An 18,595-nucleotide genomic window follows, 5' to 3' on the forward strand; every position below is an offset into this window, starting at 1 on the left:
CTACAGCACTCTGTCACACAGACGATGCCTAGCCGGGCCTACAGCACTCTGTCACACAGACGATGCCTAGCCGGGCCTACAGCACTCTGTCACACAGACGATGCCTAGCCGGGCCTACAGCACTCTGTCACACAGACGATGCCTAGCCGGGCCTACATAACTCTGTCACACAGACGATGCCTAGCCGGGCCTACATAACTCTGTCACACAGACGATGCCTAGCCGGGCCTACAGCACTCTGTCACACAGACGATGCCTAGCCGGGCCTACATAACTCTGTCACACAGACGATGCCTAGCCGGGCCTACAGCACTCTGTCACACAGACGATGCCTAGCCGGGCCTACAGAACTCTGTCACCCAGCACAGCTGTCAACAGGGCAGAGGCAGAACACAGATAACGTGGACTAACTGAGCAGCTCCTTGATAAGAGTGAAGGAATCAGTTCAGCCCCTCTCTATTCTTAGTCAGGGTCTGTCAGACCCACAAAAAAATAACATTCTGGACTGCCCTGCCTGGGTCGGTGCATCGTCTGTTGTCCCTGTTCATTCAATCGGCCTGCTCCTTATCTGCAGTGCAGACATTAGACGATCTGTGACGGATGGACCAAAAGTCACATCATCCCTAATCTTGCCCTCTATCAAATCATAGCGTTCTGTCATGGTGAGTGAGTGGCATCAGGCTTATTTTTAGATTAAAAAAGCTGTGATGTGGCCTGGGCTGTGGCTCAATGGTCCAGGCACCTTGGCTGGTAATCCAGTCTGACATTGTGCCTGTGCCGGGTTCGACTGCCTTTAGTGCATAAAAAATATAAAATCGAGCAGAGCGTCTGACATGAAGTTTCTGCCTTTTGCTCCGCAGGGGAAACTTCCAGGAAACACACTTGACTTGGTTCAAGACACGGTTCAGTTCATAAGGTCCCAAAACCCAAATAGAGCGAAATATTTTGCGAGCACAAACTTAAGAGAACCGCACTGTTGACATTATGCTGCATAATGAACATGAAAATAACAGGGTTGGTGGTTTACAGTGAATCTACAATGGTATGTGGATGAATTCATAAATACGTCCTCCTCTACCACATGGCGGACCACAGCCGTCAGCGTTCAGCCAAAACATCTTAATGTACGTCTTAACTGTCCCATTTAATGGGAGAGGATATTTTCCCGGTTATGTCATGCATAGATTCCATTCTCCATGCTTTCTTTGACCTTTATTTTATTATTTTAGCGTTTTTACAATGCCCTAACCCCTAAAAATGAGTTATTTAGGTAGTACAGCAGCTCACACACATACAGTACACACATGCACTACAGCCGTACAGCGAGTCATCATATCATGATAAGAGAGATGATTACAAACTACAGTCAGAAGCCAGAAGTTAAGTTTAATTTTTTTCTTTTTTTTTTCTTTTTTTTTTATTGCCAGGGGGTGCAGTGCCCCCCCTGCACCCCCCCAAGCTCCGCCCATGCATTTACTTAGTTACATTTAGACCTGACTGCCTGATTTAAAAAATGTCTTCAAAATCCTGACAGTTTTCTGGAAAACCTATGTTTCTATGTCAGTCGTTCTCAAGTACCCCAATTGTAGCAGAGCATTTTCTACATTGCAGTATTGATACTTTTACTTCAGTGAAACATTTGAGTACTTTTCCCAGCACTGCCTTAGAAGACACTCTTACTAGAAGTATAAGGCTTGTTCTACTGATCTCCTGTACGAAGCCCAGGAGATGAATATTACCATAGATCACAGGGAGGTCTGGGTTCAATCCCCGGCCGCGTCATACCAAAGACTCTAAAAAGGGTTGGATTTGTGGGTAAGTCCCTGCGACATACTAGCGTCATGTACAGGACGTGTACTTGTACAACAAGCTGCCTCACGCTACAGAAACAGGAGATAGGCTCCTGCCCTATTGGCCTCATGGCTACAGAAACAGGAGATAAGGAGATAGGCTCCTGCCCTATTGGCCTCATGGCTACAGAAACAGGAGATAAGGAGATAGGCTCCTGCCCTATGGGCCTCATGGCTCGGTAAGGCTGCTTAAGAGGTTAAGAATACAAAAGATCAGCCATTTGTTTTCATCTAGCTGACATACTGTATTAAGTATCTTAACATCCTAGTCAAAATTCCTCTCGAGTCTCGAGAAATGTTGAAAAAATAATGTATTCTCATTTGGGCACGGATCCCCATAAGAGAACAAATTCTAAAATATCAGATCTACAAGCTCATGTCTATTTTTGATCAAGTATAAAATATCATTAAAGTGTTTAACCCATTTATGATGGGAACCCCTTTTGGTGTCATTATGTTATACTTTAGCTGTTGAAAAATAGTAGATCTATAAGCTCATAACGTGGCACCGAGTGCCGCGCTACGAGCTTTAGGATCGTGTGGCGCAAATCTTTGAATATATATTCTTTCAGAGCAAACGTTTTTAACTCAAATCCCTGGTACAACATATTTTCAGATTGTGGTCGGCTGCCAAATTCATATAATGTTTGGGGTCCTTTGAGAACCTACTGTAGAAACATACCTGTAGGTCTTTCAGAAAACTGTTAGGATTTAGAAGAATTATTTTTGAATCGGTCTCAGGTCAAAATGGGTTAACCCATTTTGGGCGTACCCCTTTTGGTGCTAGCATTATGTTATGCTTTAAGCTATTGAAAAATAGCAGACCTACAAGCTCATAGCGCGCCACTCGGTGGCGCGCTATGAGCTTGTAGGTCAGCTATTTAGCTTGTATAGTCACTAGTTTAGCCAGGGACCCCCCCGGGGACCCCCTGGTACCCCAGGGACCCCCAGGGACCCCCTGGGACCCCCTTTGACAACCCCTTGCTCCAGAAGACTCACCTCCAGCCTCTGCACCATCTCCCTGATGTCCTCCCCGCAGTTGTCGTGGGCGGACAGCATGACACACTCCCCGCGCTCGTAGAAAATCTTGATGCTCATAATCCCCGAGGTCCAGCCGATGACGTCGCGGCACGAGCAGTTGAAGATCACGTTCCTGGACTCCTCCTCGATGAGCACGATGAACTCGTTGGAGACGCCCAGCAGACAGTCCACGTCCAGCGACTGGCCGAAGTCGCGCGCGCGCACGCTCCAGGTGACGGCGCCCACGCTGAAGAGGTGCGCGTCCTTCCGCGGCTTGGCCTTGTCCTTCTTCTTCATGGCGCCCAGCGTGATGAAGCTGAACTTGACGGCCGAGTCGACGGTGGCCGTGCCGACAAAGTTCTCGGCCAGGTCCTTCAGGTACTCCTGCCGCGTGCGCGTGGCCATGGCGCGGAACTTCTCCGACTTGTGCGCGGCGTTCTCCCCGTTGATGACCTTGGCGAGGAGGAAGTCCCGGAAGACGGCGCTCTTGGGGAAGGTCACGCTCTTGGGGATGGGCGGGCCGAACGGAGGCACGTCTTTAGATCTGGACACGGCCACGCTGGAACACAAGGAGGGAACGGCGTCAACGATAGGGCTACTAGTATAGCGGTTAAAGCATTCTGACCCGAGATCAGATTCAAAAAAATGTCTTCTACATCCTGACAGGTTTCTATGTCAGTCGTTCTTCGATTTTTCAAAAACAGCAGACCTACAAGCTCGTAGCGTGCCACTCGGTGGCGCGCTATGAGCTTGTTGATCTGCTATTTTTCAATAGCTAAAGCATAACATAATGCTAACACCAAAAGGGATTCCCGCCCGAAAATGGGTTAAAGCAGGGGTGGGCAACTTCACTTAATGTTACCGCATGTTAATATCAGTATACTGATATAGTATTGATTTCAGCTGTTTACAATTCCAAACCCGCTTTAGTTACTTCATGACTAGTATTAAATGACTAGTACTTAATGACTATAGTATTAAAATGTTATTGTCTTTTTGTGTCCAATGTAGTTATGTTAACAGTTCATAAAGTTAAGATAACTATAACTAAATGCATTTGAAATTCAATAAAAAAGGTTACTTTTAAGGATTCCAATTCAAAAATAGCAAAACGTGTCGCATTTTTGCCACGCATTTTGAGCTTGTAGATCGGCTATTTTTTGCTACGACAGTAGTATGCACTGTGGCCCTCTCTGGAGTGAGTGTGGAAATATATCGGCCCTCACCATCGTCAACGTTACCCCCACCCCCCCTGGGTTAAAGCGTAGCATTCTGGCCATACGGAGAGAAATAACGGATGAAGAAGAAAATGTATTAAATTGATTTAGGTAATGAGTAGTTTATTTGAAAGATCTGTGAAATTAGATTGCTTTCATTTCTGACGGTTAAGATCAAACGTTGGCGTCTAAAAGGCATGACTCGTTTGGCTCCGCTGATTAAATGGTATGTTATTAAACAGGAGCCGTCTTGACTTCAAACAACCCTTGAGCAGAAAAGTCATAATTCATCATTTCAAGGTGAAAATAAGAAACTGTACAGCATCAAACAGATAAAAAAATAAAGCCTTGTGATTCTTCTCTTCCCCGTTACTATGAAGTCACGAACGAAAGCAAACCTGGGAAAGCATTAGCACTTAACCGCTATCATGATCATTACCCTCAAATTAAGTTGCCCTAAATGTTCAACACTCCAGCCGTTTAGCAGGAGGGATATCTTTCATGTGAGAGACATCATCAAAGGATAAAGACATTGTTAAATTGTCTTGGGGGGGGTTATCACTTTATCCTCAGTAGTTATCTAATTCCAGGGAGAAGGGCTGCAATAATTGGGGGCTTGAATCAATGTCGTCAATGTAAGTGTTTTCATCTCCAGACAGGCCGTGTTATAGCTGCCTGGGTGGATTGAGCGATAAGTAAGGCTTCACTCACACCTTCACAACAGATTGTTGTATAGCTGATGCATGAGACTTGTTTACTGATGCAAGCTCGCAATTAATTTCTAATGGGAGTCACATGGTTTGACACAACATTTGTGTTGTATGAGGGGGAGGGGGGGCAGTCGAAACACAGCCGAAAGCCGTACAACACAAATGTTGTGTCAAACCATGTGACTTCCATTGGAAATGCATTGGGGCGGCCATGACACTTACCCTTTGTTTACATCTAGCATCCAACAATGTTGTATGCTAGATGCGAAGGTGTGAGTGAGGCCTAAAGGCCTATTCATAGTCTGGTTTTTCGGTGATGAGGTGACCACCGCTCCGGTGGTGAGCTGACCACCGGAGCTGAAATAACATTGAGTAGTGGCTCTTCACCGCGGCTTGTGACGTCATGTTGTAGTTCCGTGGTCACCTAACCACCGTAAATCCAGACTATGTATGAGCCTTAAGGCCTCACTCACACCTTCACAACAGACTGATGTATGCTTGTTGTATACAAAGGGTGTGATACAACTTGCCCCAATGCATTTCCAATGGGAGTCACATGGTTTGACACAACATTTGTGTTGTGTGAGGGGGAGGGGGGCAGTCGAAACACTAGCATGCATCAATGTTGTATGCTAGATGCGAAGGTGTGAGTGAGGTCTAAGCCTGCTGGGAGGGGGGGGGGGGGGGGTGGGGGGGTGGACGCATGGCGCATGCCTTCTGTCATTACCTGTAGCAGACGTTTTCAGTGCAGGGGTTGTGGACTTTGACGATGACAAACACGTGCTGGAAATGAGAGCGGATGTTCTTCGGCGTGAAGGGCAGCGCCCCGGGCTCCTGGAATACGATGGTGACGATATCGTTGCCGATGTGCCTCTTCCGTAATAACTATACAAACATTAAAACACAAGAGAGGGAAAAGGGACACGGAGAAAGATGCATGAGAGGAAGTTTTGCATTCCGGACTTTCACTTTACGACGTAAAGTACTTCTACATGGCTGTATTGATACTTTTACTTAAGTAAAACATCTGAGTAGTTTTTCCAGCACTGAGAGGAGCAGCGCTGAGCCGCTGTGCGAACAGAGAACAAACTGCCAGTACTGATTATTACTCTGTTATATTGGAAGGATTACGAGGCTGTCACTCAGGGAAATTAAATTGTCTTTTCAATCCCTGCTCGTCAAAGGGTTTCATTGCATATCCATTTATAGTCAGTAATATAAAAGAACAGTTCATTTCCACTTTGTAGACGTTCGTAAGAAAGTTTTATTCCAAAGATGGGTATACTTATCTATACTTTTTCAAATTAACACTTAATTTCATCTCCTCCCCTTCAAACTGGAAAGGACTACCTTTGGCATATAAATATAATTGCTGTCGGCATGCAGGATCCCCACATCATTTTACAGAGAGCAGCGCCAGTGGATTTAGTTCTATTGAAGACATTCCAGCTCCTTTCTAGTCGGGCCCCGATATCACATTCCAGATGTTGGCGAGGTTAGGATCAAAGCCTTCTAGACAGAATTATGGTCCAAAGACACGGAGCTCAGACATCATATTTCAGTTTATATATTGTTGAATGAACAGAACAGGCAGAAGGCAGTTAACCTGTTTCCCCAAAATTTGCTCCAGAGAGGTGTGAAGGAGCGGAGCGAAGGAGAGAGGACGGGTATATAAACAAACAGGATTAGAGAGATCACAGAAGTGAATTCGGAAAGAGAGAGAGTGAAGTATGAAGGGATGAGAGGGGTGAGCTTTGCTTGGGCTGGTTGAAAGATTACCAACGAGGGATTAAACGCTATAATCCTGCGCCATCAGATAGTATTGTGACTGTGAGGTGAGGGAAATCGAGGAGAGAGAGAGAGAGAGAGAAATAAAATCCTCCAATCATGGCAATCTGAAGCCTCTAGGACAGGTGCACGGGACGGGACAGATGTGGCGGTATCTTAACACATTTTGGGCGAGAACCCCTTTTGACATTATGTTATAATTTAGCTATTGAAAAATAGCAGATCTACAAGCTCATAGCGCGCCACCGAGTGGCGCGCTACGAGCTTGTAGGTCTGCTATTTTTGAAAAATTGTGAAAATATTTATTTCAGAAACTGGAGGATTTAGAAGATTTTTTTTTTTAATTTCGACTTCAGGCCTAAACGGGTTAAGTGATATTATTCTGTAAAACAGCCACTTCCAATTTGCTAAACCCTTTCGCAGGGCTTCAGAATCTTTACTGCGCACGCACGCATGCACGGCCCACACACACACACACACACACACACAGGTTCTTTTCAGGGTATCAAGTACTAAAATGCTGTTCCTTCATCCCCCATTTATGCACACACACACACACTACAGGCCGAGGGGGTGAACTTATAACGTAATCATCAGGGCTTCGCCGGGGCCACACCGCTCGCCTGGCCCGCCACCGGATCCAATTAATCCCACTTGTTAGCACAGACAGATTTAGAGCCCCGGACGAATGGCTGCGCCAGGTCTGGCCCCTTGGGGACACGTTGATTAAAAAAGCTACTACGGAGAGGAGCCGTCGTCATGGCAACCTCGCACATTTTTCAAACCGAGCGGTTATTACGGCAACGAGAAGAGGCCCGGGGGAGGGGGGGGATTGGCAGGCGGTGTGATTGTTGGATGTATCCTGAAATGAGACGGCGTGGTGTGGCCTTATTACCACAACGGTAACGGCACGCCGCGCTAAACACCAAGGCCTGGTTAGCTCAGGAGTGGACACGAGGAGGATGGTGGGTGTACTGACTGACCTGCTGCCGGTTGTTGGGCGTGTAGGGGAGCAGCGTGGACACGTGGAACATCAGCTCGTAGTCCTTATAGGTGGTGTACAGAGAATGGGTGCCTGTGGAGTCCGCTAGAACACAGAGAGAGAGGAGTGGAGTCAGTCAAAGACACAGTGTTGGGATGTAACTTCAGGTGTCTTCAGGGTGATTTATATACTTGGCTACAAGGCAAACAAGAACAGATTTTGAAACTGAACATTGTTTTCGACAAGTGACGTGGCCGTGTATGAACATATAAATTATTTCTTATCGTTAATGATGATTTAAGTCAGTGTTTTTCAAACAGTGGTCTGGGGACCACCGGTGGTCCTTGTGGGGGGGTTACAGGTGGCCCCCAGCAGCAAAATGATGGAGAGTTGGTAACCAAATGGATCCTTCTTGACGAAATTGTCAGTATATTTAGTCTCAGTTTTAGGCTTAGTTTTCATTTTAGTTTAGTTTTCTTCAGTGAAAGTCAACGAACATTTTTCGTCTTGGTTTTAGTCGACGTGAACAACCCTGGTATATGTACTGTAGGACCTTACCCTTGTTGTCCAGCTGGGCTCGGTACTAGGTGTATATATATGTACTGTAGGACCTTACTCTTGTTGTCCAGCTGGGCTCAGTACTAGGTGTATATATATGTACTGTAGGACCTTACTCTTGTTGTCCAGCTGGGCTCAGTACTAGGTGTATATATATGTACTGTTGGACCTTACCCTTGTTGTCCAGCTGGGCTCAGTACTAGGTGTATATATATGTACTGTAGGACCTTACTCTTGTTGTCCAGCTGGGCTCGGTACTAGGTGTATATGTATGTACTGTAGGACCTTACTGTTGTCCAGCTGGGCTCAGTACTAGGTGTATATGTACTGTAGGACCTTACTCTTGTTGTCCAGCTGGGCTCAGTACTAGGTGTATATATATGTACTGTAGGACCTTACTCTTGTTGTCCAGCTGGGCTCGGTACTAGGTGTATATGTACTGTAGGACCTTACTCTTGTTGTCCAGCTGGGCTCAGTACTAGGTGTGTGTACAGTACTGTTGGACCTTACTCTTGTTGTCCAGCTGGGCTCGGTACTAGGTGTATATATATGTACTGTAGGACCTTACTCTTGTTGTCCAGCTGGGCTCGGTACTAGGTGTGTGTACAGTACTGTTGGACCTTACTCTTGTTGTCCAGCTGGGCTCAGTACTAGGTGTATATATATGTACTGTAGGACCTTACTCTTGTTGTCCAGCTGGGCTCAGTACTAGGTGTATATATATGTACTGTAGGACCTTACTCTTGTTGTCCAGCTGGGCTCGGTACTAGGTGTATATATATGTACTGTAGGACCTTACTCTTGTTGTCCAGCTGGGCTCGGTACTAGGTGTATATATATGTACTGTAGGACCTTACTCTTGTTGTCCAGCTGGGCTCAGTACTAGGTGTATATATATGTACTGTAGGACCTTACTCTTGTTGTCCAGCTGGGCTCAGTACTAGGTGTATATATATGTACTGTTGGACCTTACTCTTGTTGTCCAGCTGGGCTCAGTACTAGGTGTATATATATGTACTGTAGGACCTTACTCTTGTTGTCCAGCTGGGCTCGGTACTAGGTGTATATATATGTACTGTTGGACCTTACTGTTGTCCAGCTGGGCTCAGTACTAGGTGTATATGTACTGTAGGACCTTACTCTTGTTGTCCAGCTGGGCTCAGTACTAGGTGTATATATATGTACTGTTGGACCTTACTCTTGTTGTCCAGCTGGGCTCAGTACTAGGTGTATATATATGTACTGTAGGACCTTACTCTTGTTGTCCAGCTGGGCTCAGTACTAGGTGTATATATATGTACTGTAGGACCTTACTCTTGTTGTCCAGCTGGGCTCGGTACTAGGTGTATATATATGTACTGTAGGACCTTACTCTTGTTGTCCAGCTGGGCTCGGTACTAGGTGTATATATATGTACTGTAGGACCTTACTCTTGTTGTCCAGCTGGGCTCGGTACTAGGTGTATATATATGTACTGTAGGACCTTACTCTTGTTGTCCAGCTGGGCTCGGTACTAGGTGTATATATATGTACTGTTGGACCTTACTCTTGTTGTCCAGCTGGGCTCGGTACTAGGTGTATATATATGTACTGTAGGACCTTACTCTTGTTGTCCAGCTGGGCTCGGTACTAGGTGTATATATATGTACTGTTGGACCTTACTCTTGTTGTCCAGCTGGGCTCGGTACTAGGTGTATATATATGTACTGTTGGACCTTACTCTTGTTGTCCAGCTGGGCTCGGTACTAGGTGTATATATATGTACTGTAGGACCTTACTCTTGTTGTCCAGCTGGGCTCGGTACTAGGTGTATATATATGTACTGTTGGACCTTACTCTTGTTGTCCAGCTGGGCTCGGTACTAGGTGTATATATATGTACTGTAGGACCTTACTCTTGTTGTCCAGCTGGGCTCGGTACTAGGTGTATATATATGTACTGTAGGACCTTACTCTTGTTGTCCAGCTGGGCTCGGTACTAGGTGTATATGTACTGTTGGACCTTACTCTTGTTGTCCAGCTGGGCTCGGTACTAGGTGTGTGTACAGTACTGTTGGACCTTACTCTTGTTGTCCAGCTGGGCTCAGTACTAGGTGTATAATTATGTACTGTAGGACCTTACTCTTGTTGTCCAGCTGGGCTCGGTACTAGGTGTATATGTACTGTTGGACCTTACTCTTGTTGTCCAGCTGGGCTCAGTACTAGGTGTATATGTACTGTTGGACCTTACTCTTGTTGTCCAGCTGGGCTCGGTACTAGGTGTATGTATATGTACTGTAGGACCTTACTCTTGTTGTCCAGCTGGGCTCGGTACTAGGTATATATGTACTGTAGGACCTTACTCTTGTTGTCCAGCTGGGCCCTGTACTTGGTGAAGCCGTGGAGACGGACCCTCTGGCCCAGCAGGTCCAGGAACTCGTCCAGCGCCGGCCCGGCGGCCTCGTTGTTGTACATCTCCTCCTCGGTGCTCTGACCCGCCTTGCAGTACAGAACGCCCACCTTGTGCTGGAAGCTCAGCTGGAACGGAGAAGGGTAAACGGTGCATTTATAATATATAGCGCCTTAATATCCAAGGCACTTTACATAGATTTACATAGATCACCCATTCACACACACACACACACATTCATTCATAGTTATGAGATCTGGGTCTGGGTATGCTCAAAAGGAATGAATTGGACATGGTACGGTAAGTAGACAGTAAATGACAACATCTCCGTGTTTATTTAGCAATTTGTAACACAGAGATTGTGTGTTAAAATGAACACTCATATAATTGTACAATGTAGCCTATTCTGGTAGTATAGAGATGATCTCTTTCACACTCCTCCACTCAGACATAAATCAAACATGCACGCTGCTCAGCATGTTGGCAGATGAATCCCCTCTTTCCATCCTACCACAGCTAATGCTGTGAAGGGCCTTCACCAAACCCTCTGCCAACCGCCTGGAATCCCCCCTTTTGTAAAAAAGGCAAAGCTATATGGCCTCTCCCGAGCTGTGGGCAGAGCATAAATCAACCTGAGCTAATAGCTGCTTTTGAAGAGCAGCTTTGGGACAAGTAGGCGAATAAATTGCAGACATAGGCGGTAAATTGCACGCATACGACATGATCGCCATGGATTATATGGTGCTATGCTGTATAAGCTTACGATCTATTGCAATTTTAATCCTTCGCCAATAGGACTTGTGCAATATGCATATAATGTCTTTCATTTGTCATTGACTCTCCTCTCCACTGTTATCTGTGTAGCTCGGTTTACCTATAAGCCCATGAAGAGCCACTCTGGGTCCTAATTAAAACTCAACATAAGAGCCCAGCTAGCCGCGGCCCCAGAGGCTGTGCTACTCTTTAATTCCATGTATATTGACTGAAGGAAAACTTAAGTACCACCATAATTCTAAAGGAGAATTCCATGCTATAGAAGGCTTTCTTGCCTTTATTCGTAGTTGTTACGTCCCCACAATAGAGGTCCAGGTGTTATTTTGTGCAAAAGTGCATTATTTATTATTATTATTATACATTTCCCCTAATATAAGCCCTCATTGGGGGTTGGGTTTTTGTGCTAATTCGCTTATTTCCATCGAAATAAGTAGTAAAGTGTGCCGCTTGGGATAGATTTTTGAGCGATGGAAATAAGCTAATTGGCACAACACCCCAATGCCTCATTCACCCAAAAGACTTTGGGATATATTGTGTGTGTAGAGTAAGTGGACACATGATGGCCTCAGGGTGGCGCTACACTCAGGAAAGGCCATGGAGGTCACAGAAATCAGTATAGGGTTCATCCTCCGGGGAGCATGGATGTGCACAGCAACCTCCATATAGACATACTAAGCATTAAAGTATGAGGTATAAATTACAGCAGCCTTGTGTTCCTAAAACAGAAATATTGGGTATTGGGGTAAGACTGACGTCATGTATCTTTCAGGACCTTTCACTTCTTTGTCTCAACCATTACTATATGGCTCTGGTCTCAGCCACCGCGGTAGATATTTTGACATTCCGTTTTATTTATTTTTTCATCCCGATGTTCTGGGGCATGTTTGTAATGTTAGTGTTAGTAAAAAAGCAGGTAAAGAGTAACGTTTGAGGCAGACTAAACATCAGTCACTTTTCCATTCACTGTAGTAGAAGGAGGTGCGGGGAATATTATGTCGTCTCCGCCTACAGGAAATACGTTGCCTGCGACCGTGAGACTCGTTTCTGAATCGGTCTATGGTTAGTAGTTTCCTTCCATAGTTGTGAGATTTGGTCTAAAATGTCAGACCGACTGACCAACATTGCCGAGACGAGCAGCGGCTCTGAAAGAATATATATTCAAAGATGCACTATACATTTTCACGGTTTTTCAAAAATAGCAGACCTACAAGCTCATAGCGCGGCACTCGGTGCAGCACTATGAGCTTGTAGATATTAGCTATTTTTCAATAGCTAAAGTATAACATAATGAAACACCTGGGGGTTAAATAAGGCTTAGCCCCCAAAATGGGTTAAGCCTTATTTTCACTTAATAGTCCAATGTTCACTGAAAATGACAGGTTTTTCAGTTGAAAAGCTGTTATTTTTCGTCAGTAGAACATTATAGGCTTTATACAGCTCCCTGACACACCACCAGACATGGGAGAAGGTCAAATGCAATTAAAAATGTCTCATCATCTCATCTTGACACAAAAGGTCAATGTGGAAAGACAGAAAGTTCTTATTTGTTATAGTCAGCCAAAAGCAGCCAAAAGCCAAGAAGTAATCTTTAACCCATTCTGAACGGGAACCCATTTTGGAGTTAGCATCATGTTATGCTTTAGCTATTGAAAAATAGCAGATCTACAAGCTCATAGCGCGCCACCGAGTGGAGCGCTACGAGCTTGTAGGTCTGCTATTTTTGAAAAATCGAAGAGTGACTGACATAGAAGACATTTTTAGAATCTGATCTCAGGTCAGAATGGAAAACTGTCAGGATGTAGAAGACATTTTTAGAATCTGATCTCAGGTCAGAATGGGTGAAACCAGGGAATTGCCCATGTCTGTTTTCCTCCCTCATATGGGTTAACGTCTGACATGCACCGTCGTCATGGTGACCACGATGCGGGCCTGGATGTTCTGGCTCCAGCAGTGAGTGAATGGCATTACATCACCATGGCCTGTGACACAGCCTGATAGGCTGGGATATGCTCACTTAACCCCAAGCTCCTCCTAAAGTGACCAATCGCGTGTGACTGTGTGTGTGTGTGTGTATAGGGTGTGTGTGTGCGCGTGTGTGTGTGTGTGTGTGTAGGCTACATATATACTGCTCAAAAGAATTAAGGGAACATTCTGATCTCTTCATTTATATGAGCAGTTTTTGTCAGCAGTATATAGACTGCTCACAGAAAACTGCTCAAAAGAATTAAGGCATCGAAGTGTTCCCTTAATTGCTTTTGGCAGTGATGTGCGTGTGTGTTTGCGTGTGCGTGTCTGTCTGTGTGTGTGTGTGTGCGTGTGGCGTGTGTGTGTGTGTGTGCGCACGTGTGTAATCAGTAGGTAGAGTGGCCGCTTGAGAATCCAGGTTCGATGCCTGATTAGTAGTTCTTCAACACTCAGAAAATCCTGTTTCCAGTGGTCTCCAATCCATATATGGACAAAACCACAAGACAAAACCACATGTCACAACATGTGTCCATTCGTACCCGATATAACCTTGAAACGTGAGCGGGACATGACATATTATGTCACTTTCTTAGGACAAATCGCACACGGTTAAAATGGAAATGTCAAAAACCATATTAATTATAGGATGAATTGCCTGATATTGTCTTGAAGTGCCTTTGATGTATAGCCTATAGTTTGGCCTCAGTGCCACCGAGGAACGAATACGGAGAGAAATGGCTTATTATTATATCATAAGAAAAGCCAACCCCATATCCCATTTAATGGACGTGTAATTGTATGGCTGTCTGAAGAGCTGGATATAAACTGACATTAACCCATTCTGGGCGGGAACCCGGCCTTTTGGTGTTTGAAGCACCGTGTTATACTTTGGCTATTGAAAATAGCAGAGCATAACATAATGCTAACACCAAAATGGGTTCCCGTTCAGAATGGATAACACACTTGGCTCAGTCAGGACACTCAGCCGTATCTCTGAGGTTTATAGTCTCGGCGCTGTCCGAAGGGACCGTCGCTCTCATTTCTCTCTCTCTCCTATCCGCTCATTAAGTCCCCCTCCATCTCCATATAATATACTATATGTCCACTTAGGGTTTGTCATTATGGAGGGCAGGTTTTCAGCTCTGCCTCCGGGCAGCAGCGGACGCAGAGAGGATGAGGACGGAGAGGACCGAGGCCGTGCAGAGAGAAAACGCTTCTGTTTGAACCCATTCTGACCTGAGATCAGATTCATACGAGTTTTCCACTGGACACACACTGGTCTGATTAACCGTTCTGACCCGAGATCAGATTCTAAAAATGTCAGTCGTTCTTCGATTTTTCAAAAAATAGCAGACCTACAAGCTCGTATCGCGCCACAAGTATGATTTATGGGGGGCAACCATTACACTATGGCTCTGGTCTCAGCCACCACGGTGGATATTTTGACATTCCGTTTATTTTTATTTTTATGTTGCCACTACTGTTGGAGCAGCCATAAACTACACAGGTTCATCTCGATGTTCTGGCATCTTTGTAACGTTAGTGTTAGTAAAAAGCAGGTAAAAGAGTAACGTTTGAGGCAGACTAACATCAGTCACTCTGCCGTTCACTGTAGTAGAAGGAGGTGCGGGGAAATATAACATAAGATATGTCGTCTCCGCCTACAGGAAATACGTTGCGTTTCTGAATTGGTCTATAGCTACAGAGGGCTGTTAAGGGAGTAATCCCCTGAACCTACAGTAGCACAATCACTGCTGATCTGTGATTGCTTTTGTACCACCATCCAACGTCTTTGACAGCTTAACATATTCGCTGAAATGTGTTACTATTCAAGATGACAATCATTCTGTCATTCTATCTGTCCGGGCTTTTGAATAGTCTTAACAGATGTTCTGGTTGGTTGGTCGGCGGCGGCGGTGGTGGCTCAGGGGTAGAGTGCCTGGATGGCAACCGTAAGGTTGCCAGTTCGAACCATGTGGGCTCCCCAGAGTTACTGTCGAACTGTCCTTGAGCAAGACACTGAACCCCTAATTGCTCCTGATGTGCTAGTTGGTGCCTTGCATGGTTTCCGCTGCCATCGGTGTATGAATGGGTGTGTGAATGGGTGAATGTAATGCACAATCTCTGTAAAGCTCCTTGGATAAAGGCGCTATATAAATGCACCATTTTGCCATTCTTTGTGATTTCTATGGAGCTCGCCATCTCAAAATCACATCTTAAAAAAAATATCTTGATTACCTGCCAAATGCTTTTTTTCCCAGTCCACTCCCAGTATGTAGCCATTTTTCACACCAGTCTTAAAATGTGATCTAAAATACATCCACACATGTGCCATGTGCTCTTGTTACAGTCACGGGCCATTACAATATACAGTAATCTATTAACCCATTCTGAACGGGAACCCATTTTGGTGTTAGCGTCATGTCGTGCTTTAGCTATTGAAAAATAGCAGACCTACAAGCTCGTAGCGCGCCACCGAGTGGCTTGTAGGTCTGCTATTTTTTGAAGAATCGAAGAGCGACTGACATTTTTTAGAATCTGATCTCAGGTCAGAATGGGTTGATCAGACCAGTGTGTGTTGTGTGTTGTCCAGTGGAAACCTCGTATGAATCTGATCTCAGTTCAGAATGGGTTAAAGGGGGGGGGGGGGGGGGGGGGTGGGGGGGGGGGGGGGGGGGGTGCAGATGCTGGTTCATGGAGACTAGTCTGTGAACCATAAACGCTCCATGAGCATCTCACTCAGCAGGTGTCCTTTCCTTTCCTGCCATGGAGGACGGCTTGGCATGCACACATGTTCTTGCACGGGTATAATATGCATCGCACGCACGCAACGCCCGCACGCACACGCACAATGCACGCAAAAGTTCAGTTAAAAGTTCCAGAGTTGAATTCCACATACTCAACCTAAAATGGGGTCTGCCAAAGCACTCTCATGAACTTCTTCATCGCTTTTTTACGAGATCTAAAGGTTCTTCCTGTCGAATCTCAACTTCCACATACAGTACAAACACATTAGGTGCCTGCCCCGGGTGCTGAAATCTCGGCCCAAAACTAGATTATTATTATGGGGTGCCTGACACACTGGCACGGCTCGGCAGCATTGCATTAAAGCGCAAATAACATTCATTTTAAAACTGCTTTTAATATTTAATAATCATTTGGTCTATGTCCCTCAAAGTTATTGTCTCCACCAGGCCGAAGGCATGGGGGGAGAGTATGTTTTGCACTCCGTCCGTCCGTCCGTGTGTCCGTCCATGTGTCCGTCCGTGTGTGTGTCCGTGAGCAGCTAATCTCCGGCACCGTTAACCGGTCGATGCCAATAATGTTTCTTATTCCACTGTGTGTAGGAGACATACCTTATTCCACTGTGTGTAGGAGACACTAGAGACAGACCTTATTCCACTGTGTGTAGGAGACACTAGAGACAGACCTTATTCCACTGTGTGTAGGAGACAGACCTTATTCCACTGTGTGTAGGAGACACTAGAGACAGACCTTATTCCACTGTGTGTAGGAGACACTAGAGACAGACCTTATTCCACTGTGTGTAGGAGACACTAGAGACAGACCTTATTCCACTGTGTGTAGGAGACAGACCTTATTCCACTGTGTGTAGGAGACACTAGAGACAGACCTTATTCCACTGTGTGTAGGAGACACTAGAGACAGACCTTATTCCACTGTGTGTAGGAGACAGACCTTATTCCACTGTGTGTAGGAGACAGACCTTATTCCACTGTGTGTAGGAGACAGACCTTATTCCACTGTGTGTAGGAGACAGACCTTATTCCACTGTTTGTAGGAGACAGACCTTATTCCACTGTGTGTAGGAGACAGACCTTATTCCACTGTGTGTAGGAGACAGACCTTATTCCACTGTGTGTAGGAGACAGACCTTATTCCACTGTGTGTAGGAGACAGACCTTATTCCACTGTGTGTAGGAGACAGACCTTATTCCACTGTGTGTAGGAGACAGACCTTATTCCACTGTGTGTAGGAGACAGACCTTATTCCACTGTGTGTAGGAGACAGACCTTATTCTTCAACCACGTGTGGAGCTGATTGATGCCGATAATTGGCTTTGGGATTGTGAGTTAGAAAGCCTGTCATCCACATCCGCTAAGGATGGTCACCAAACCTACTGCAGTAACAGTGGGCATATGAGCGTGCGCGCACGTGTGCTCGTGCGTGTGTGTGTGTGTGTGTGTGCGTGCGTGCACGTGCAAGAGGACATAGTTGACACATTCCATTAGAAGAGCCTGTCCCTTGCCAGTCAGAGCCAAGCTAACGAATGCAATTACGTTAATAATCCTGCGATTCTCTGATAGTAAGACGGGCTCTACGGTAACGCACGCATGCACGCATGCACACACACACACACACTTTTCCATCTTGCTGTTTCGCTCAATGAGAAATTAAAGGGCTTAAAAGATCATACAATTAATGAATATTCTTCTACTCTGCTGCTGTGAATATGTTTCCATTAGCGTTACGTTGAAACAAGGATAACAAAGACTGTCTGTCAGCCTCAGCCATCCATACAAGGCATGATATCAACTCAGACTGCTGTAACAACGTCGTGAAAATAAGATGTTATTACTCCTTTCTTTCTTTCTTTCAGCAGAAAAAAAGCATGTCAGAGAAATCGATGGCCACGACTGTGAGCCAGGGATTCATATCGATTCTATTTAAGCGTGATATTGGCTGCCCTCTGCATCTCGCCTGGGAGTCCATGAATATCTTAAGTAGTGTTGACAGGCACCCCACCGATGCCACACCGGTCCCTGCCATCCCAACATAAGCTTTGCCACCACCAGTAGTGAAGATGCATTTTTTTTGAAGAATCGAAGAACGACTTTGGGGTCCTTGACGTGAAATAGTTCATAGAATCACTGACACACTGTATAGAAACATGAGGTTTTTCAGAAAACTGTCAGGATTTAGAAGACATTTTTATAATCTGATCTCAGGTCAAAATGGATTAAAACCGCCCAGGAACCCAACAAGGTGCCCTTGGAAAAGGTTGTACGTGGCGGCAGCATCCACTATGTGTGAAACTGTGTTTATGAGTAGCTGAGCTCAGCCAAATCTTTGACAAAATGCCATGACCCAGAGTAGACAAAGGATTTGTCCTACAAAACTACAAACTATACAAAGACACCAGAGAGTCACCCTGGCACTGGCAGTACACCAAGTGTTGTTTTCGACTCAAACTATGGACTAACTAACCCTAAAACATTCCAGGTGACAATAAATTTAACTAAAACTAAATGGAAACTACTCAAGAGACTGTGACTAAAACCAGTGGCGTGCACAGATAGACACTAGGGGTGCTAGAGCAC

The 18,595-nt window shown here is 45.4% G+C and overlaps 1 protein-coding gene across 1 annotated transcript in view; it reads right to left on the bottom strand.

Moving 5' to 3' along the window:
• LOC310866278 (signal-induced proliferation-associated 1-like protein 2) overlaps window positions 1-18,595 on the bottom strand; it is a 102,058-nt gene that overhangs the window by 65,590 nt on the left and 17,873 nt on the right. The window contains 4 exon segments of the mRNA XM_083775851.1: window positions 2,850-3,429; window positions 5,525-5,682; window positions 7,569-7,672; window positions 10,467-10,641. Coding sequence (XP_083631977.1) covers window positions 2,850-3,429; window positions 5,525-5,682; window positions 7,569-7,672; window positions 10,467-10,641 — 1,017 coding nt within the window.

This window comes from Protomyctophum parallelum, assembly GCF_964188405.1.
Source record: "Protomyctophum parallelum genome assembly, chromosome: 10".
Classification (NCBI taxonomy): Eukaryota; Metazoa; Chordata; class Actinopteri; order Myctophiformes; family Myctophidae; genus Protomyctophum; species Protomyctophum parallelum.